Source organism: Onthophagus taurus, chromosome 5 (assembly GCF_036711975.1).
Source record: "Onthophagus taurus isolate NC chromosome 5, IU_Otau_3.0, whole genome shotgun sequence".
NCBI lineage: Eukaryota > Metazoa > Arthropoda > Insecta > Coleoptera > Scarabaeidae > Onthophagus > Onthophagus taurus.
This window is the reverse complement of record NC_091970.1, coordinates 10,530,691-10,554,011: the sequence shown is the minus strand read 5'-3', so window position 1 is coordinate 10,554,011 and position 23,321 is coordinate 10,530,691. Positions and strand designations below refer to the sequence as shown.

The following is a 23,321-nucleotide window of genomic DNA, read 5'->3' as shown; positions in this document are numbered from 1 at the left end:
TTTCTCAATATATATGCATCTGAGAGCAAAAGTGCAAAAGAGCAATATTGGTAAGAATAAAATTTGCTACAACTCTTGTTCGAAAAGTTTTTTTGTAGCATACTAAGATTCTCCAGTGCTACCATCATTAGTTTGAAAAAGCAACGAATTCAAGAAATTATAATATTTTTGTATTTTGCTCGATATCTATGCATCTTAGAGTAAAAATGCCTTAGAGCTATTTTGCTAAGTATAAAATTTGCTACAACTCTTGTTAGAAAAGTTTTTTTGTAGCATACTAAGATTCTCCAGTGCTACCATCATTAGTTTGAAAAAACAACGAATTCAAGAAATTTGAATATTTTTGTATTTTGCTCGATATCTATGCATCTTAGAGTAAAAATGCAAGAGAGCAATCTTGCTAAGTATTAAATTTGCTACAACTCTTGTTCTAAGAGTTTTTTTGTAACATGCTCCGATATCCAAGTGTTATCATTAACTGTTTTGAAAACAACGAAATTCATCGAATTTTTATATTTTCGTATTTTTCTCAATATCTATGCATCTGAGAGCAAAAGTGCAAAAGAGCAATATAAGTAAGAATAAAATTTGCTACAACTCTTGTTCGAAAAGTTTTTTTGTAGCATACTAAGATTCTCCAGTGCTACCATCATTAGTTTGAAAAAGCAACGAATTCAAGAAATTATAATATTTTTGTATTTTGCTCGATATCTATGCATCTTAGAGTAAAAATGCCTTAGAGCTATTTTGCTAAGTATAAAATTTGCTACAACTCTTGTTAGAAAAGTTTTTTTGGAGCATACTAAGATTCTCCAGTGCTACCATCATTAGTTTGAAAAAACAACGAATTCAAGAAATTTGAATATTTTTGTATTTTGCTCGATATCTATGCATCTTAGAGTAAAAATGCAAGAGAGCAATCTTGCTAAGTATTAAATTTGCTACAACTCTTGTTCTAAGAGTTTTTTTGTAACATGCTCCGATATCCATGTGTTATCGTTAACTGTTTTGAAAACAAAGAAATTCATCGAATTTTTATATTTTCGTATTTTTCTCAATATCTATGCATCTGAGAGCAAAAGTGCAAAAGAGCAATATTGGTAAGAATAAAATTTGCTACAACTCTTGTTCGAAAAGTTTTTTTATAGCTTACTCAGATTCTCCAATGCTACCATCATTAGTTTGAAAAAACAACGAATTCAAGAAATTTTCATATTTTTGTATTTTGCTCGATATCTATGCATCTTAGAGTAAAAATGCCTCAGAGCTATTTTGCTAAGTATAAAATTTGCTACAACTCCTGTTAGAAAAGTTTTTTTGTAGCATACTAAGATTCTCCAATGCTACCATCATTAGTTTGAAAATACAACGAATTCAAGAAATTTTCATATTTTTGTATTTTGCTAGATATCTATGCATCTTAGAGTAAAAATGCAAGAGAGCAATCTTACTAAGTATTAAATTTGCTACAACTCTTGTTCTAAGAGTTTTTTTGTAACATGCTCCGATATCCAAGTGTTATCATTAACTGTTTTGAAAACAACGAAATTCATCGAATTTTTATATTTTCGTATTTTTCTCAATATCTATGCATCTGAGAGCAAAAGTGCAAAAGAGCAATATTGGTAAGAATAAAATTTGCTACAACTCTTGTTCGAAAAGTTTTTTTGTAGCATACTAAGATTCTCCAGTGCTACCATCATTAGTTTGAAAAAGCAACGAATTCAACAAATTATCATATTTTTGTATTTTGCTCGATATCTACGCATCTTAGAGTAAAAATGCCTCAGAGCTATTTTGCTAAGTATAAAATTTGCTACTACTCTTGTTAGAAAAGTTTTTTTGTAGCATACTAAGATTCTCCAGTGCTACCATCATTAGTTTGAAAAAACAACGAATTCAAGAAATTTGAATATTTTTGTATTTTGCTCGATATCTATGCATCTTAGAGTAAAAATGCAAGAGAGCAATCTTGCTAAGTATTAAATTTGCTACAACTCTTGTTCTAAGAGTTTTTTTGTAACATGCTCCGATATCCAAGTGTTATCGTTAACTGTTTTGAAAACAACGAAATTCATCGAATTTTTATATTTTCGTATTTTTCTCAATATCTATGCATCTGAGAGCAAAAGTGCAAAAGAGCAATATTGGTAAGAATAAAATTTGCTACAACTCTTGTTCGAAAAGTTTTTTTTATAGCTTACTCAGATTCTCCAATGCTACCATCATTAGTTTGAAAAAACAACGAATTCAAGAAATTTTCATATTTTTGTATTTTGCTCGATATCTATGCATCTTAGAGTAAAAATGCAACAGAGCAATTTTGCTAAGTATAAAATTTACTACAACTCTTGTTAGAAAAGTTTTTTTATAGCATACTCAGATTCTCCGGTGCTACCATCATTACTTTGAAAAAACGACGAATTCAAGAAATTTTCATATTTTTGTATTTTGCTCGATATCTTTGTATCTTAGAGCAAAAGTGCAAGAGAGCAATGTTGTTAAGAATAAAATTTGCTACAACTTTTGTTCTAAAAGTTTTTTTGTAACATGCTCCGATATCCAAGTGTTATCATTAACTGTTTTGAAAACAACGAAATTTATAAAATTTTTATATTTTCGTATTTTTCTCAATATCTATGCATCTGAGAGCAAAAGGGCAAAAGAACAATATTACTAAGAATAAAATTTGCTACAACTCTTGTTCGAAAAGTTGTTTTGTAGCATACTCAGATTCTCCAGTGCTACCATCATTAGCTTGAAAAAGCAACGAATTCATGAGATTTTCATATTTTTGTATTTTGCTCGATATCCATGCATCTTAGAGTGAAAATGCCTCAGAGCTATTTTGCTAAGAATAAAATTTGCTACAACTTTTGTTCGACAAGTTTTTCTGTATCATCCTCGAAATACCGTTTTTCTTTCATAAATCAATTATGAAACTACTATTCTTCTAATTTTCATATTTTCGAATTTTTCTCTACATTGATGCATCTAAGAGTCTAAAAGTATCTAAAAGTATTAGAGAGCAATGTGTAAGAGATAAAATTTACTACAAATTTTGTTGTAAAAGTTTTTCTGTATCATCCTCGGAATACCGTTTTTTTTTCCAGTAACCAATTGTGAAATAATGTCATATCAACCCAAAACTAATTATCACATAGCTGCGCCTCGGCCGTAAGCTGCCTCGGGTTTAATTACAATAGAAAATATATGATTAAGTCGAGGTTGCTTGCGGCCGAGGTTCAATAACTAATATCATACAAACCCGAAACTAAATATCATATTGCTGCGCCTCTGCCTCGGCTTGATTTCCACATGAAATGTATGATTTTATTCGACTAAGCCGAGGTTCAATGAATGATATGGTATCAATCTCAAAACTGGACATTACATTGTGGCGCCTCGGCATTAATTAAAGTAGAACATATATGATGTTATTCGATTATGCAGAGGTCGCTTGCGGCCGAGGCTTAATGATTAATATTGTATCAACCTCAAACTGTAAAATATATGATTATGTCGAGATTCAATAACTAATTTCATACAAACCCAAAAGTAAATATCATATTGCTGCGCTTCGGCATCGGCTTGATTTCCATAAGAAATGTATGATTTTATCCGACTAAGCCGAGGTTCAATGAATAATATGGTATCAACATCAAAACTGGACATTACATTGTAGCGCCTCGACATTAATTAAAGTAGAAAATATATGATGTTATTCGATTATGCTGAGGTTGCTTGCGGCCCAGGCTCTATAACTAATATATCTACCCAAAACTAATCACAATATTGCTGCGTAATACATTGCGGAAAATATATGATGTTTTTCAATTAAGCCGAGGTCGCTTGCGGCAGAGGCTCAAAGATTAATATTGTATCAACCTCAAACTCGATATCATATTGTGGCGCCTCGGTTGCAAGCGACCTCGGGATTAATTACAGTAGGAAATATATGATGTTATTCGATTAAACCGACCTCGCTTACGGCCGAGGCTCAATGATTAATATTGTATCAAATAGTATGATATAAAAGAAAAAAATACGAATATGATATCAAAGTAGTACCTCGGCCGCAAGCGACCTCGGTTTTATTACTCTTGATATCGTTGAGAAGTGGTTAATTTCTGTATGCGATATGATATTAAAGTAGTGCCTCAGCTGTAAGCGAACTCGGCTTTGTTACTTTTGACATCGTTGAGAAGTAGTTAATTTCTGGATACGATATGATACAATGTAATGCCTCGGCCGCAAGCGACCTCGGCTTTATTACTCTAGATATCGTCGAGAAGTGGTTAATTTCTGTATGCAAAGTAGTGGCTCGCCAGCAAGCGAACTCGGCATTGTTACTCTTGATATCGTCGAGAAGTTGTTAATTTTTGTATGCGATGTGATATTAAAGTAGTGCCTCGGTCGTAAGCGGCCTTGAGTTTATTACTCTAGATATCGTCGAGAAGTGGTTAATTTCTATATGCGATATGATGAAATGTAGTGCCTCGCCAGCAAGCGAATTCGGCTTTGTTACTCTTGATGTCGTTGAGAAATAGATAATTTTTGAATGCGATATGATATTAAAGTAGTGCCTCGGCCGCAAGCGACCTCGGCTTTATTACTCTAGATATCGTCGAGAAGTGATTACTTTCTGTATGTGATATGATGCGAAGTAGTGTCTCGCCAGCAAGCGAACTCGGCTTTGTTACTCTTGATATCGTTGAGAAGTTGTTAATTTATGTGTGCGATATGATATTAAAGTAGTGCCTCGGCCGCAAGCGACCTCGGCTTAATTACTTTAGATATCGTTGAGAAGTTGTTAATTTTTGTGTGCGATATGGTATTAAAGTACTGCCTCGGTCGCAAGCGACCTCGGCTTTATTACTCTAGATATCGTCGAAAAGTGATTAATTTCTGTATGCGATGTGATATTCAAATATTGCCTCGGCCGCAAGCGACCTCGGTTTTATTACTCTTGATATTGTTAAGAAGTGATTAATTTCTGTATACGATATGATACAATGTAATGCCTCGGCCGCAAGCGACCTCGGCTTTATTACTCTTAATATCGTTGAGAAGTTGTTAATTCCTGCATGCGATATGACATTAAAGTAGTGCCTCGGCCGCAAGCGACCTCTGCTTTATTACTCTTGATATCGTCGAGAAGTTGTTAATTTCTGTATGTGATATGATATTAAAGTAATGCCTCGGCCGCAAGCGACCTCGGCTTAATTACTCTAGATATCGTCGAGAAGTGGTTAATTTCTATATGCGATATGATGAAATGTAGTGCCTCGCCAACAAGCGAATTCAGCTTTGTTACTCTTGATGTCGTTGAGAAATAGATAATTTTTGAATGCGATATGATATTAAAGTAGTGCCTCGGCCGCAAACGACCTCGGCTTTATTACTCTAGATATCGTCGAGAAGTGATTACTTTCTGTATGTGATATGATGCGAAGTAGTGTCTCGCCAGCAAGCGAACTCGGCTTTGTTACTCTTGATATCGTTGAGAAGTTGTTAATTTATGTGTGCGATATGATATTAAAGTAGTGCCTCGGCCGCAAGCGACCTCGGCTTAATTACTCTAGATATCGTCGAGAAGTGGGTAATTTCTGTATGCGATATGATATTAAAGTAGTGCCTCGGCCGCAAGCGACCTCGGCTTAATTACTTTAGATATCGTTGTGAAGTTGTTAATTTCTGTGTGGGATATGATATTAAAGTAGTGTCTCGGCCGCAAGCGACTTCGGCTTTATTACTGTAGATATCGTCGAAAAGTGGTTAATTTCTGTATGCGATGTGATATTAAAATATTGCCTCGGCCGCAAGCGACCTCGGCTTTATTACTCTTGATATTGTTAAGAAGTGATTAATTTCTGTATACGATATGATACAATGTAATGCCTCGGCCGCAAGCGACCTCGGCTTTATTATTCTTAATATCGTTGAGAAGTTGTTAATTCCTGTATGCGATATGATATTAAAGTAGTGCCTCGGCCGCAAGCGACCTCTGCTTTATTACTCTTGATATCGTCGAGAAGTTGTTAATTTCTGTATGTGATATGATATTAAAGTAATGCCTCGGCCGCAAGCGACCTCGGCTTAATTACTCTAGATATCGTCGAGAAGTGGTTAATTTCTATATGCGATATGATGAAATGTAGTGCCTCGCCAGCAAGCGAATTCGGCTTTGTTACTCTTGATGTCGTTGAGAAATAGATAATTTTTGAATGCGATATGATATTAAAGTAGTGCCTCGGCCGCAAGCGACCTCGGCTTTATTACTCTAGATATTGTCGAGAAGTGATTACTTTCTGTATGTAATATGATGCGAAGTAGTGTCTCGCCAGCAAGCGAACTCGGCTTTGTTACTCTTGATATCGTTGAGAAGTTGTTAATTTATGTGTGCGATATGATATTAAAGTAGTACCTCGGCCGCAAGCGACCTCGGCTTAATTACTCTAGATATCGTCCAGAAGTGGGTAATTTCTGTATGCGATATGATATTAAAGTAGTGCCTTGGCCGCAAGCGACCTCGGCTTAATTACTTTAGATATCGTTGAGAAGTTGTTAATTTCTGTGTGCGATATGGTATTAAAGTACTGCCTCGGCCGCAAGCGACCTCGGCTTTATTACTCTGGATATCGTCGAAAAGTGGTTAATTTCTGTAGGCGATGTGATATTCAAATATTGCCTCGGCCGCAAGCGACCTCGGTTTTATTACTCTTGATATTGTTAAGAAGTGATTAATTTCTGTATACGATATGATACAATGTAATGCCTCGGCCGCAAGCGACCTCGGCTTTATTACTCTTGATATCGTTGAGAAGTTGTTAACTCCTGTATGCGATATGATATTAAAGTAGTGCCTCGGCCGCAAGCGACTTCGGCTTAATTACTCTAGATATCGTTGAGAAGTTGTTAATTTCTGTGTGCGATATGATATTAAAGTACTGCCTCGGCCGCAAGCGACCTCGGCTTTATTACTCTTGATATTGTTAAGAAGTGATTAATTTCTGTATACGATATGATACAATGTAATGCCTCGGCCGCAAGCGACCTCGGCTTTATTACTCTCGATATCGTTGAGAACTGGTTAATTTCTGGATGTGATATGAAAGAAAGTAATCTGCCGACAGAAAACTCCGGCAACGCATTGAAGATGCCACATGCTCTTCATCACCTTCGTCCATCACTTCCTGCATACCTTCTTTGTGTAGTCTAGAAAGTGAGCAGGAAGTGATGAAGAGAAAGGAGAAGTGCGAAAGAGCAATGGAAACCTTGAAATCATGGGCAGCAATTTGCACAGATAAATATTAGCACCGTGAAGACAAGAAGAAGTATAGAACCATAGGCAAAAAGTCTGGAAGAAATTGGACCATAAACAAATGATATGAAAGAGATAGATAAATTTGTCTATAAATGGAAGAAATGACGGGAAGAAGCTATGACTCCGTCCATAAGATTTAGATCCGGGTGGCTACCCACAGATTTTCCGATACCCATCATAACAGGATTTGGTTGCTAAATATAACGATATATAAGGAAGTAGTGAACGACCTGTTAGAAATAATATTTAACGATATTCCCAGTTAATCAAAACCGAATGAATTAAATTTAATGTTTTCATCATTTAATTTAATAATGTTAGCACGTGTCGCATCAAATTGAAAAGTCCGAGCGCGTTTAAATCGTGACGACCCCGCAAGTTTATGAACTTTAGATCCACCACCGTAGTAGTAAAGTTGAAGTAAAAAAAAGTGTATAAAAGAGGCTATTTCGCAATAGCCGGGACCAACTCACTCGCCACTACTAGTGTTGTAACCTTTAAAAGTCACACCGTTCACGACTCGTTGCGGTAAAATTATAAAAGAGGATTTCGTAAAGATAAAAAAAATCTTCCCGCATCCGTGTAATTGGATTTTCCGTGCCACCCGCAATAAAACCTGTGTAAAGTTGAGTTATTTATGGTTAAAAAAAAAAATAAAAGAACAATGGGATTATTGTTTTTAGATATATCTTTATTTTTGTACAACTATTTCGAGTTGTTATTGCAAAAAAAATAGTCTTAAATATTTATTTTTTTATGTACACAAAGAACATTTTCAAACAATAATTAATTAATTAATATCAATAATAATTATTTCGTAGCGGTAGCCGTAACCGTTTTAGTTGTATTACTACCGTTACTAATATTGTTCAAAACACCATCAGAAACACTATGAAAACTATGAACCGAGTTCGTATTTAAAACATTTCCATTAGCCGTTCCAAGATTATGCGTTAAGCTGTGCCTTCTCAGGTCGCAGTTCCTACGAAACACTTTGCCGCACGCCGAACAATTGTACGGTTTGATGTCCGTGTGGGTCAACAGGTGAGTTTTCAGATTTGATCTCTGATTGAAGGAACGGCTGCAAACGGGACACTTGTGCGGTGACTCCTCCATGTGCAATATCTTATGCACGGCCAGGGTACGTGACTGGCAGAAGCCTTTGCCGCATTCGGTACACTTAAAGGGTTTCTCTTTACTGTGAATGTACCTGCAAAAAAAAACGAGAAATCATTTTTATGTCATTTTATTTTGTTGTTGGAGTCGGCGATCTTTAACACAAGAAAACCAGGTATTATGTTACTTAAAAGATGCCGAATAACAGATTTAAGTGTTGTGCTTCTTAGAAATGAAAGATTTGGTGGAAATGATTAAAATTAAAAGTTTAAAACTTGTTTATACTAATCCAGACACATTTTTTATATGTTTAGGATTTTTAATGTGATATCGAATTTAGTAAAGTTGTTTAAAATATTTTTTTCTCCCAATTACTCCCAATGGCCTCGAATTACTCCCAATATCTTTCATGTCTATTAGTTTCCACTTACAACAAACCTTTAGATTTTAAAAGTTCTTAGTACATTTTAACGTCTCATAATTTTCAAAATTAGTGAAATGGAATGACGAGATATTTTTTTTCTTAATTACTCCTAATGGCCTCGAATTACTCCCAATATCTTTCATGTCTATTAGTACATCTCAAATCTTTAAATTTTAAAAGTTCTTAGTACATCTTAACGTCTCAAAATTTTTAAAGTTAGTGAAATTGAATGACTCCGAATGGCTTTATCATGTTGTGAAGCATTATGGAGATTTCATGGAGATTTCAAAGGCATCATGCAAATCTCAATAGAGATACCCTAGATATGGACTTGAACGTGGTGCAGAAGACGACGAAGTCTTTATAGAGAGATTATGCAGACTTTATACGAAATCACATGTATTAAGAGTTTATACAGATTTCTAGCAGGCGATACAATACAAAATTTTACAAGTTTAGAGATTCGATTCAAATTTATAAAGCTTAATACAAATTTAGTATGGACTATATGAAGATATTTTTAATGAAATATGATGAGTCTAGGCTCTGTACAGACTTGACTAATAAAAACATGTTCAAGACTTAATACAGAGATGATGTAACCTTGTTGCAGAAATGATTAAGATATCTAAAGGTAGACTTTTCTAAATATCGTATTAACATAGACTTGATAGAGATATGATGCAGTTTTGGTGTAAGCTTGACTTGATAGAAACATAGTAAAGACTTGCCATGCTCTCTATGTCTAGGAATTTATTACGATTTGCAAAGAATTTTCTGCAAATTTCCAAGTTAACCTAAGATTTCCACTGAAAATTAAGAATTTCTAAAGATTGCATAAAGATTTCCAAAGTTATGAGAGATTTCCAATAATTGCTATGTATTTCTTCTTTCTTTGTCAAAATAATGAAGCTGTAATTAGATTTCTCATGATTTTCTAGGGATTAATAAAGGCTTTTCACGAATTTCCAATATTTTAAGGAACCTGTAACGATTATCCATGATTTAAGGAATTAATAGAAATATGCAAAGAATTTTCAAAAGAAATTCAATGGATTTACGAAGTTATTTAACAATTTGGAAAAATCAGTGAACATTTTAGGGAGTTTTCCAAGGTTATTGAGGGATTGTTAAAAATTTCAATATGTATCCAAAAATATGTAAAGATTTTAAAGGATTTTTAAAAGTTTTGTACCAGCTTTTAGGGATTCAGGGATTTCTTCTTATTTTTTCTCCTAATTACTCCTAATGACCTCGTATTACTCCCAATATCTTTCATGTCTATTAATTTCCACGTACACCTCAAATCTTTAGATTTTAAAAGTTCTTAGTACATTTTAATGTCACATAATATTCAAAGTTAGTGAAATTGAATGACTCCGAATGGCTCCCTATAACTCCCAATATAAAGAGAATTTTCTATATTGTCAAACTTCTAGATAATGTATTAATCCAGGAATTTTCTCCTGGAATATGTTTTATAATAAACCATATCTTCTCTTCTGCCTCATAGATAATCATAGAAGATATATTTAATATGGAATGACGACATATTTTTTTCTCATAATTACTCCTAATGGCCTCGAATTACTCCCAATATCTTTCATATCTATTAATTTCTACTTACACCTCAAATCTTTAGATTTTAAAAGTTCTTAGTACACTTTAATGTCTCATAATTTTCAAAGTTAATGAAATTGAATGACTCCGAATGGCTCTCTATAACTCCCAATATAAAGAGAATTTCCTATATTGTCAAACTTCTAGATAATGTATTAATCCAGGAATTTTCTCCTGGAATATGTTTTGTAATAAACCGTATCTTCTCTTCTTCCTCATAGATGATCATAGAAGATACATTTAATATGGAATGACGACATATATTTTTCTCATAATTACTTCTAATGGCCTCGAATTACTCCCAATATCTTTCATATCTATTAATTTCCACTTACACCTCAAATCTTTAGATTTTACAAGTTCTTAGTACATTTTAATATCTCATAATTTTCAAAGTTAGTGTAATTGAATGACTCCAAATAGCTCCCTATAACTCCCAATATAAAAAGAATTTCCTATATTGTCAAACTTCTAGATAATGTATTAATCCAGGAATTTTCTCTTGGAATATGTTTTGTAATAAACCATATCTTCTTTTCTTCCTCATAGATGATCATAGAAGATAAATTTAATATGGAATGACGACACATTTTTTTCTCATAATTACTCCTAATGGCCTCGAATTACTCCCAATATCTTTCATATCTATTAATTTCCACGTACACCTCAAATCTTTAGATTTTAAAAGTTCTTAGTACATTTTAATGTCTCATAATATTCAAAGTTAGTGAAATTGAATGACTCCGAATGGCTCCCTATAACTCCCAATATAAAGAGAATTTCCTATATTGTCAAACTTCTAGATAATGTATTAATGTAGATCGGATTGAGATGTTATGCGGTCTTGATACAAACTTGATGGAGATTTAACTCAGTAAAGACTCGAGTTACTATGGAGGCTTACTGTATTTATCATGTTGTGAAGCATTATGGAGATTTGATGGAGATTTCAAAGGCGTCATGCAAATCTCCATAGAGATACCCTAGATATGGACTTGGTAGCATTAATACAAATTTAATAAAAACTATATGACGATATTTTTAATGAAATGAGTCTAGGTGAGTCTAGATGAGTCTAGGCTCTGTACAGACTTGACTAATAAAAACTTACAGACTGTACAGACTTGATAGAGATATGATGCAGTTTTGGTGTAAGCTTGACTTGATAGAAACATAGTAAAGACTTGCCATGCTCTCTACGTCTAGGAATTTATTACGATTTGCAAAGAATTTTTTGCAAGTTGACCTAAGATTTCCACTGAAAATTAAGAATTTCTAAAGATTGCATAAAGATTTCCAAAGTTATGAGAGATTTCCAATAATTGCTATGTATTTCTTTTTTCTTTGTCAAAATAATGGAGCTGCAATTAGATTTCTCATGATTTTCTAGGGATTAATAAAGGCTTTTCACGAATTTCTAATATTTTGAGGAACTTCTAACGATTATATGATTTAAGGAATTAATAGAAATATGCAAAGAATTTTCAAAAGAAATTCAATGGATTTACGAAGTTATTCAACAATTTGTAAAAATCAGTGAACATTTTAGGGAGTTTTCCAAGGTTATTGAGAGATTGTTAAAAATTTCAATATGTATCCAAAAATATGTAAACATTTTAAAGGATTTTTAAAAGTTTTATACCAGCTTTTAGGGATTCAGAGATTTCTAAGAATTACCACGAAATTCCAGTGCTTTACGAAGAATTGTGCGCTGTTTTGAATGATTTACCATTAAAAATTTACGTATTTATAAAGATTGTGTTTCCAGGAATTTCTAGAGATTTACGAAGAATTTTTAAAAGATATTCTTAGAATTTTTCTATTTTTAATAAATATTTATCAATTTCTAACTATTACTAGAAATGTTATAAAGATTTTAAAGCTATTTAGGGAGTTGTAGCAATTATTAGGCATTTCTAAATATATAAAAAGAATTTTTAAAGCATTTTTAATAGGATTTTCAAAAGTATCAAGATATATGTAAGAATTTCTAAAGATTTTAAGAAGTTTTACAAAGATTTTCAAGAATATTCAGGGATATTTAAGGATTAGTAAAGTTTTGCAAGTATTCAAAGATTTCCAAAGAGATTTCTAATAAATTTTATGAATTTTTAATGATTGATAAAGACATGACGGAGTTGATCAAAGATGTCTAAATGCCTAAAAAATGTTCAAGGATGTTTAAGACTTTTTGCAGATATCCAGAAGCTTTATATGAATTTCCAAAGTTTTTCGGAGACAATTTTCAAATATTTCTGTAGATTAACAAGTTTAATAAATTCTTAGCAATTCCAAAACTGATTTTAAGAAGATTTATAAGAATTTTCGAAGATATTCAGGGATATCCAACGATTACTAGGATTTCTAGTAGTTTCTTAACAGTTTCGACTAAACCTAAGCATTTCAACATATATCCATTAAAGTTTTAAGGTTCAACAGATTTCTAGACGTTTTATAAAGATTTTTAAAGAAATTCAGGGATTTTTAACGGTTATCAGAAATTTCTGGAGAAATACAAAGGATTTTCAATAAAAATTTTAAAGCCTTTTAGGTTGACACATTCAAAAACATTCTTAAACTTCAATGCGTTATGATATAAGAAGTAGTATAGTAGAAAAACCCTAGAAAATTGTGTAAAGAGGTATTTTCTTCAAAAGATTTATGTTTCTACATATCATATAAAAACATAAATTCCCAGAAAGAATTAAAGCACGACTCAAATATGGAATTGTAGTAGATTTTGGGCAAATAATTCTTGGGTAAATATATGACGTGTTCTCTTTAATAAAATTTATATGATTTTTCTATCATATAAAAATTATTCTAATCACCAACTTTTAGTACATTTTGGATAAATAATTCGTACGTTAGGTTATTTGTCCGGATTAATAATGCTTATGTAAAACTGTTATGCCTTCAATTATAATTCGATAAAAAGAGGATATAATCTTCTTATAGTCCTTTTGTTGTTGAAATCCATGTCCTAAAAATTCTTAAGCCATCAGACAAGAGATTCGGCTCAGACTACGTTTACAAGGAATCTTCTCTTCTTCCTCATTGCATGATTGAAATATTTGAGTTAGCGAGCTTTTATCCTAGTTATTAATTCGACGGACTTCTTCATTAGATACATTTATGTAGTTGTTGTTGATTTAACCATATATTTCTTTTTGTTATACCGAGACTACACCTCTTATTGACATCTCTCACTCGAGACATCAGCTGCTGCAATCCTATCAGAGATTATCACTCTGTATAGAATGTTATTCGCTCTTTTCCCATTTACAGATATTCTTTCATTGATCTCTATTCTGATATATTCTGAACAGACGTTGAATAATAAAAGGGATAATACTCATCCTTGCCTTACACTTCATGAGGTATTTATGGCATCTGACTGTTACCCTTCAATGGTTATGTATGCTATCTGATCCCAGTAAGATCTTTTCCCTCAACCTCAATACAGCTTATTATTATCACTAGCTTCACTAACTTCTCTGGTGCTCACCGCATTACGAAACTCTAAGTCCTTGATGTTTCTATGGCAATGTTACTATCGATAATCTAAAGTATATCATATAGAAACATAAAATATGAACAAAATCATATCGCGATTTGGTGATTACGAAAAACTCTCAATTTTTAGACAACTATCTTTACAGTTTGTATATATTCTTTTATGAATAATTTCCAGGATCAGTTCTCTATTCTCCATATCTCTTTGTCCCTGGTTTTTTAAGTATCAAGACAAATTCTCCTTATATCATATAATCATGTATCATATAAAGCAGTTATTATCCAGGAAAGGATTAAAAAATTGCAATTTTGGACATACAATGCTTGTGTGAAGATTAAAGGTTTTTCCACCTCTATTGAAAATATGCTGTTATGAGGTATCAGTTCTAATTAGAAAGTGATATCTCATAAAAAATCTCCTCTACCTCTAAAAAATATGCTCTTAAGTTCTATATGTTCTCGTCTATATCATATAAGAAAGTTAATGTGGTAATGCAAAAAAGAAACGAACCTAAATGTTTCAAAGTGTATCATATAGAAGCAATTGAAACCAATACATAAACAGATTTATATTTATTAAGAAGTTTAAGAAGCATAAAATTCTGTGGAGTACGGAAAACTCAACTAAATATGATACAAGCTTAGAGGACCGACAAGAAAGAGTGATAAAAGTGAATAGAGGAAGAAAGAATAGTGATTTTTACTTCATGATGATCCAAAGTATATCACATAGTATATCACACAATTGGCTACGGAAAATTCTCGATTTTTACCAAAATAATACTTCTGTGAAAGTGTGATACCTTCTGTTGTAAGTCAATCATATAAAGTATCGTATAAGCATCAGAATGTAATGATATATGAGTATCATATAAAGACAATTATTATTCCGGAAAGGTTTAAAACATGCAAAAATATCAGATTTTGGACAAATGAAGCTTGTGCGAGCAAAATATGATATTGAGATTTATATGATCTCGCCTATATAATATAAGAAAGTTATTATATAGAAGTAGAAAAAAAATTAAGTAAGTTTAGCTCTTTGATGTCTTTAATGGAGCTATTGGCGATAAAAACCAATATGTGTATCATATAGAAGTATAAAATATGAAAAAAATCATTACGTGATCTCTTGGCTACGAAAAATTATCAATTTTTAGCAAGTAAAGCTGTTATACTTTCTATTAGAAGTTAATTATATAAAGTATCATATAAGCATCATGATGTAATGATATATAAGTATCATATAGAGCAGTTATTATCCAGGAAAGCGTTACAAGGTGGTAACAACATCCGAATTTTTACAAATAATGCTTGTGGGAACAAAATATGCTATTGAGATTTATATGATCTCGCCTATATCATATAAGAAAGTTATTATGTAGAAGTAGAAAAAAGATGAAGTTAAGTTTAGCTCTTTGATGTCTTTAACAGAGCTATTGGCAATAAAAGTGGATAGATAAATAAAGAATAATAATGTTTGTTGGGTATGTTATCATCGATAAGCAAACGTGTATCATATAGAAGCATAAAATATGAAAAAAATCATTTGGCGATCTGTTGGCTACGGAAAATTATCAATTTTTAGAAAATAGAGCTGTTATACTTTCTATTAGAAGTCAATTATATAAAGTATCATGATGTAACGATATATAAGTATCATATAGAGCAGTTATTATCCAGGAAAGCATTAAAAGGTGGCAAAAACATCCGAATTTTATTATTTATAAAAATTCTGCTTGTGAGAACAAAATAGGGAATTGAGATTTATATGATCTCGCCTATATCATATAAGAAAGTTAATATATAAAAATAGAAAAAAATTTAAGTTAAGTTTAGCTCTTTGATGTCTTTAATGGAGCTATTAGCAATGAAAGTGGATAGATAAATTAAGAATAATGATGTTTCTTGGCGACGTTATCATCGATAAGCCAAAATGTATCATATAGAAGTAGAAAATATGATAAAAATCATTTCGTGATCTGTTGGCTACGAAAGATTATCAATTTTTAGAAAATAGAGCTGTTATACTTTCTATTAAAAGTTAATTATATAAAGTATCATATAACTATTATGATGTAATGATATGTAACTATCATATAGAGCAGTTATTATCCAGAAAAGTAATAAAAGATGGCAAAAACATCCGAATTTCTAAAAATAATGCTTATTGAACACTGTGAGATCTTGGAACCATGGGAGAGTGTAAAAATATGCTCTTAAGTTCGTCTATATCATATAAGAATGTATGAAATATGAAAAAAATTATTTCGCGAGCTGTTGGCTTCGGAAAATTATCGACTTTTAACAAAAACAGGTGTTATACTTTCTATTAGAAGTTGATTATATAAAGTATCATATAACCATTATGATGTAATGATATATAACTATCATATAGAGCAGTTATTATCCAGAAAAGTAATAAAAGATGGCAAAAACATTTGAATTTCTAAAAATAATGCTTATTGAAAACTGTGAGATCTTGGAACCATTGGAGAGTGTAAAAATATGCTCTTAAGTTCGTCTATATCATATAAGAATGTATGAAATATGAAAAAAATTATTTCGCGAGCTGTTGGCTACGGAAAATTATCGATTTTTAACAAATAAAGCTGTTATACTTTCTATTAGAAGTTAATTATATAAAGTATCATATAAGCATCATGATGTAATGATATATAAGTATCATATAGAGCAGTTATTACCCAGAAAAGCATTAAAACGTGGCAAAAACATTCGAATTTTTAGAAATAAATCTTATGGGAAATTAGGAGGTCTTGGAACAATTGGAAAGTGTAAAAATATGCTCTTAAGTTCGTCTATATCATATTAGAAAGTATGAAATGTGAAAAAATCATTTCGCGATCTGTTGGCTACGGAAAATTATCGATTTATAACAAATAAAACTGTTATACTTTCTATTAGAAGTTAATTATATAAAGTATCATATAAGCATCATGATGTAATGATATATAAGCATCATATAGAGCAGTTATTACCCAGAAAAGCATTAAAAGGTGGCAAAAACATTAGAATTTTAAGAAATAATGCTTATGGGAAACTGTAAGGTCTTGGAACGATTGGAAAATGTAAAAATATGCTTTTAAGTTCGTCTATATCATATAAGAAAGTTAATATGATAAAAATCATTTCGCGATCTGTTGGCTACGGAAAATTATCGATATTTAACAAATAAAGCTGTTATACTTTCTATTAGAAATTAATTATTTAAAGTATCATATAAGCATCGTGATGTAATGATATATAAGTATCATATAGAGCAATTATTACCCAGAAAAGGATTAAAAGGTGGCAAAAACATTCGAATTTTTAGAAATAAAGCTTATGGGAAATTAGGAGGTCTTGGAACGATTGGAAAGTGTAAAAATATGCTCTTAAGTTCGTCTATATCATATTAGAAAGTATGAAATATGAAAAAAAATCATTTCGCGATTTGTGGGCTACGGAAAATTATCGATTTTTAACAAATAAAGCTGTTATACTTTCTATTAGAAGTTAATTATATAAAGTATCATATAAGCATCATGATGTAATGATATATAAGTATCATATAGAGCAGTAATTATTCAGGAAAGCATTAAAAAGTGGCAAAAACATTCGAATTTTTAGAAATAAAGCTTATGGGAAATTAGGAGGTCTTGGAACGATTGGAAAGTGTAAAAATATGCTCTTAAGTTCGTCTATATCATATTAGAAAGTATGAAATATGAAAAAAAATCATTTCGCGATCTGTGGGCTACGGAAAATTATCGATTTTTAACAAATAAAGCTGTTATACTTTCTATTAGAAGTTAATTATATAAAGTATCATATAAGCGTCATGATGTAATGATATATAAGTATCATATAGAGCAGTTATTATCCAGAAAAGCATTACGAGGTGGTAAAAACATTCGAATTTTTAAAAATAATGTTTATAGGAAACTGTGAGGTCTTGGAACCATTGGAAAGTGTAAAAATATGCTCTCAAGTTCGTCTATATCATATTAGAAAGTATGAAATATGGAAAAAATCATTTCGCGATCTGTTGACTACGGAAAATTATCGATTTTTAACAAATACAGGTGTTATACTTTCTATTAGAAGTTAATTACATAAAGTATCATATAACCATTATGATGTAATGATATATAACTATCATATAGAGCAGTTATTATCCAGAAAAGTAATAAAAGATGGCAAAAACATCCGAATTTCTAAAAATAATGCTTATTGAAAACTGTGAGATCTTGGAACCATTGGAGAGTGTAAAAATATGCTCTTATGTTCGTCTATATCATATAAGAATGTATGAAATATGAAAAAAATTATTTCGCGAGCTGTTGGCTACAGAAAATTATCGATTTTTAACAAATAAAGGTGTTATACTTTCTATTAGAAGTTAATTATATAAAGTATCATATAAGTATCATGATGTAATGATATATAACTATCATATAGAGCAGTTATTATCCAGAAAAGTAATAAAAGATGGCAAAAACATCCGAATTTCTAAAAATAATGCTTATTGAACACTGTGAGATCTTGGAACCATGGGAGAGTGTAAAAATATGCTCTTAAGTTCGTCTATATCATATAAGAATGTATGAAATATAAAAAAAAATATTTCGCGAGCTGTTGGCTACGGAAAATTATCGATTTTTAACAAATAAAGGTGTTATACTTTCTATTAGAAGTTAATTATATAAAGTATCATATAAGCATCATGATGTAATGATATATAAGTATCATATAGAACAGTTATTATTTATATTTTTAGATATAATGCTTATAGGAAACTGTGCGATCTTGAAACCATTGGAGAGTGTAAATATATGCTGTTAAGTTCGTCTATATCATATAAGAAAGTTAATATGATAAAAGTGAAACCAATACATAAATAGATTACGGAAAACTCAACTAAATATGATACAAGCTTGGAGGACCGAGAAGAAAGAGGTTATCTATAAGAATAAAATATTTCTTGTAATCAGAGAAGAAGATGAAAGCAATGCCACGATCGGCCGTCGGCTTAGAAAGTTTGAAGAGTATGAAAATTGACGTTAAATTTATAAACGATTTGAATAAGAAAAAGTCTAAGTGACTTTATAATTGAAATTATGTGAGCACGCGTCTCTTCTTCGTGATTCAAAATAAAAATATTAAAATAAAATGGTTCTTATTGACGCCGCGTGCGGCCGCATACTGAATAATTTCGTGGTAGTAAAGATTTGTAAAGTGGCTCGGCGAAAAAACATGAATTTAGTCAACCCCCCTTCCTTCCTTCCTTCTTTTTCTTTCACCAACCAGCTTAATATGGTGGACGTCGTCTACTCCTTCTTCTTCTTCTTTTAACGCGCTTCCAACAAAGACGTTTGTTGTGCAAATCTTGAAGAGGCTCGCGCCTTTTTATGTTCAGACGCGACGGGTGGAAATTTTTTATTATTATTATAATTATTATTAGCGTTGTTCTTTGGTATTCGAGTCGCGCCCCGATCGAAAGAATGAAAAGAGGGAGTCCGTGCGGTTGAATTAAATCATTTCGAAAAGAAACTAACCGTGAAATGTATTTCTTTTTAAAACCTTCTTTTTTGGGAGACATTTTGAAATTTATTTTAAGAGATTGTTGTGGGCGGATTTTACAGTTATTGGAAAGAGGAAGAAAAGTGTGTCGTAAAATATATACGAGTTTAAAGATAATTTTATTCCGGTTGTGTTCTCTTAGGCAATCTTTATCTACAAAGTCGTGAATACAAAATACGATAATAAAAAATTATATTTACCTATGATCTCTTAAATGATCTTGCCTCCTAAAAGCTTTCCCACAAATATCACAGCTATACGGCCGTTCATCAGTATGAGTCCTTTCGTGTATCAGCAAATTATAGCTTTTCGTAAATTGTCTATTACAGAATTTACAAATAAATTGTTTTTTGGGTCTTGAAGTTCCCTTTTTGTTGACAGCCCCCGTTGTGGAACTCGGTGTTGCAATAGTCGTTGTATTCGCCGCGTTATTTGATCCCGTCGTTGACGAAGAATTCTGATAAATCGAGTTCATAATCAGACTGGGATAAGTGGTATCGATGGGCGAGGAAGGAAACGCATCATCGTTGTCTAATAAGGCCAAATCTTCCTCGACTTCTTCCGCGAGATCAACATCGTCGGTTAAATTGGTTTGAGTATCGGCTTCTTCGGCGATTTTCGCGGTGTTTGTTGCGATTTTTAAGATATCGATTCGACTCGACGAAGAAGAAGTCGTCGTCGTTGAGATATTATTATTACTACTATTATTACCATTACTAGTGACATTATTAGTTACCGTCGTCAGTCTTTGCAACGTTAAATAAGATTCGAGTGCTTGAAGATTTAAAGCAGCCGCAGCTGCAGAATTCGCCGGAAGCAAAGCGGCTTGTTGTAACGAGTTCATCATCGCGTTCTGCAACGAAATCGCTACGTTTTGAATCGATCTTTGAAGGAAATTCTCTTGGAGGAGGATTTGATTTAGTTCTTGTTGATGACTTTTTGTTGGAGGGGATATTTCCCTATCACTGGTCGCGTCTTCTGTTTGCATCTTTATTTTTTAAATTCTTTGTCGGAAATAAAATCACACAACGAAAGCACCAACCACAACAAAAATAACTTGATTTAGTTCTTCACATTTTCACATTTACATTTCACCCTCGATCGAAATCAAAAATGAATTTCATTCGATTCGAAATGAAGAAATTACGTGAGGTTCGTCGCTTTACGTAGCGCCGCGATCTCGCGCGAAGAACTTAACACCGGACGCTCCGATGAGCGAATGCCGGCCGAGCAGGTAAGAAACCGCGCGAGGCGCGCCGTGCGCCATCTACCGCCCGAAGAACGCGTTCCAACGGATAAGGAAGAAAGATTAAACGTCGTCGTTGATGTGCTGTTGACGATGATGGTCTTTTTCTTAAAGAGTTCTTTAAAGATCAACCAGTTTTCCAATAACACACACATCTAAACGATCCAGAAATAACTTGATGATTTTTTTTGAAATATTTTGATTCAAAAATAACGATTTTGAAGAGTTTAACATCAAGAAAAGTAGGCATCATATGGCGAAGATTTGCTGGCTTTCGCGATCGTATAAATCACTTAACGGGATGAGATGGCGCTGGAGCGACCGCGAGAGGCACCGCGCCACCTGCCGGCAGGGTAATAAGAACCTTCGGGGGTTCCCGGAGATCGCGCGCGGTTGCTACCATCGCACATCAATTACCATTATAACGGTATTAATACCATCTCTAAATCTTCTTCTGTTACAAAAAGACTAGAAGAAGTTTTTTTTATTTAAATAATAATTTGACTTTTTCTTATTCATAACTGGGATTCCCCCAAAAGTCTTGATTGATGTAACAAAACATTATGAAGCTGTCACAATTTTAACTTCATAGAGGTATTTCTTCCCATAGATTTTGCCAAAGAAATTTCTTCACCACAAGTCTCTTCAGAAATTTGTTGCGCAATCTCGAAGTATTTTGAGATTTTGTGATCTGATCTTAAGATAATGAAATGTCTTTGTTTGCCCAATTGCATTTGGAGGAAATTTTCAAGTTCATTTGCGCAATCTTTCTCATCAACATTCTCCGATTTTGGACATCTTGCCTCGTTCATAGAGGTTCATAGAGAGTCTTCTACAGTACGCATCACTTGAGAAATCCACATCTGTTCCAGATCCTTTAGAAATTGGAATTTTCCCAATACAACTCCCAATACATACAAAAAATAACAATACATAAGATTGTATGGGAAACTGTGTAAACCATTACTTGTTTGAACACGAGTTTCGAAACACTTTAGCCCTAATCTGGCGCAGAGAGAATTTTCAAAAGTGTGTCTTTACACGCTTGAATTTGATTTCTCGAATACAGCAAGGCAATAATTCCTTTCTTAGTTCCACTTTTATAGTTTCACGGATCTCCTTTGCTCCTATCAAGACTTGGAACAAGCACAGTAACTGATATTCCAACCTCAATCGGGAAAAATTGTTTATTAGATGTATTATGCTTCTTGATTTGAAGTCATCGTTTTTCTTGTTGCACACTGAAGACATAAAACTGATGCTCCGTAACCCTCGTTGGTATAACTTGTACTTTGGGCACAAATGACATGAACATTTTGCGCACAGCTATAACACTTGTGGACTCCTGAAGTTTCTTTTTCGCATATGCAACAAAAAGGTTCTAATTTTGCCATATCAACATCAAAGGCAGGAGATGTTCCTTTAGTATTTTCTGCATCAGGAATTTTGTTGATCCTCCAAGACTTTCTGCATTAGGACCACAAGTGCAATTTTCCTGCTCTAAAGTATAAAACTGATGCTCCGTAACCCTCGTTGCTATTACTTGTACTTTGGGCACAAATGACATGAACATTTTGCGCACAGCTATAACACTTGTGGACTCCTGAAGTTTCTTTTTCGCATATGCAACAAAAAGGTTCTAATTTTGCCATATCAACATCAAAGGCAGGAGATGTTCCTTTAGTATTTTCTGCATCAGGAATTTTGTTGATCCTCCAAGACTTTCTGCATTAGGACCACAAGTGCAATTTTCCTGCTCTAAAGTATAAAACTGATGCTCCGTAACCCTCGTTGCTATTACTTGTACTTTGGGCACAAATGACATGAACATTTTGCGCACAGCTATAACACTTGTGGACTCCTGAAGTTTCTTTTTCGCATATGCAACAAAAAGGTTCTAATTTTGCCATATCAACATCAAAGGCAGGAGATGTTCCTTTAGTATTTTCTGCATCAGGAATTTTGTTGATCCTCCAAGACTTTCTGCATTAGGACCACAAGTGCAATTTTCCTGCTCTAAAGTATAAAACTGATGCTCCGTAACCCTCGTTGCTATTACTTGTACTTTGGGCACAAATGACATGAACATTTTGCGCACAGCTATAACACTTGTGGACTCCTGAAGTTTCTTTTTCGCATATGCAACAAAAAGGTTCTAATTTTGCCATATCAACATCAAAGGCAGGAGATGTTCCTTTAGTATTTTCTGCATCAGGAATTTTGTTGATCCTCCAAGACTTTCTGCATTAGGACCACAAGTGCAATTTTCCTGCTCTAAAGTATAAAACTGATGCTCCGTAACCCTCGTTGCTATTACTTGTACTTTGGGCACAAATGACATGAACATTTTGCGCACAGCTATAACACTTGTGGACTCCTGAAGTTTCTTTTTCGCATATGCAACAAAAAGGTTCTAATTTTGCCATATCAACATCAAAGGCAGGAGATGTTCCTTTAGTATTTTCTGCATCAGGAATTTTGTTGATCCT

At 32.8% G+C, this 23,321-nt stretch overlaps 1 protein-coding gene across 1 annotated transcript; it reads right to left on the bottom strand.

Moving 5' to 3' along the window:
• Positions 1–7,997: 7,997 nt before the first annotated feature.
• LOC111414918 (protein sister of odd and bowel-like) lies at positions 7,998–20,805 on the bottom strand. Its single transcript, XM_023046386.2, has 2 exons — positions 19,787–20,805; positions 7,998–8,537 (listed from the first exon to the last, which is right to left on the bottom strand). The coding sequence occupies exons 1-2, from the start codon at positions 20,572–20,574 to the stop codon at positions 8,138–8,140; spliced, it is 1,188 nt and encodes a 395-aa protein (XP_022902154.1). The 5' UTR covers positions 20,575–20,805; the 3' UTR covers positions 7,998–8,137.
• Between the last annotated feature and the right edge of the window lie 2,516 nt (positions 20,806–23,321).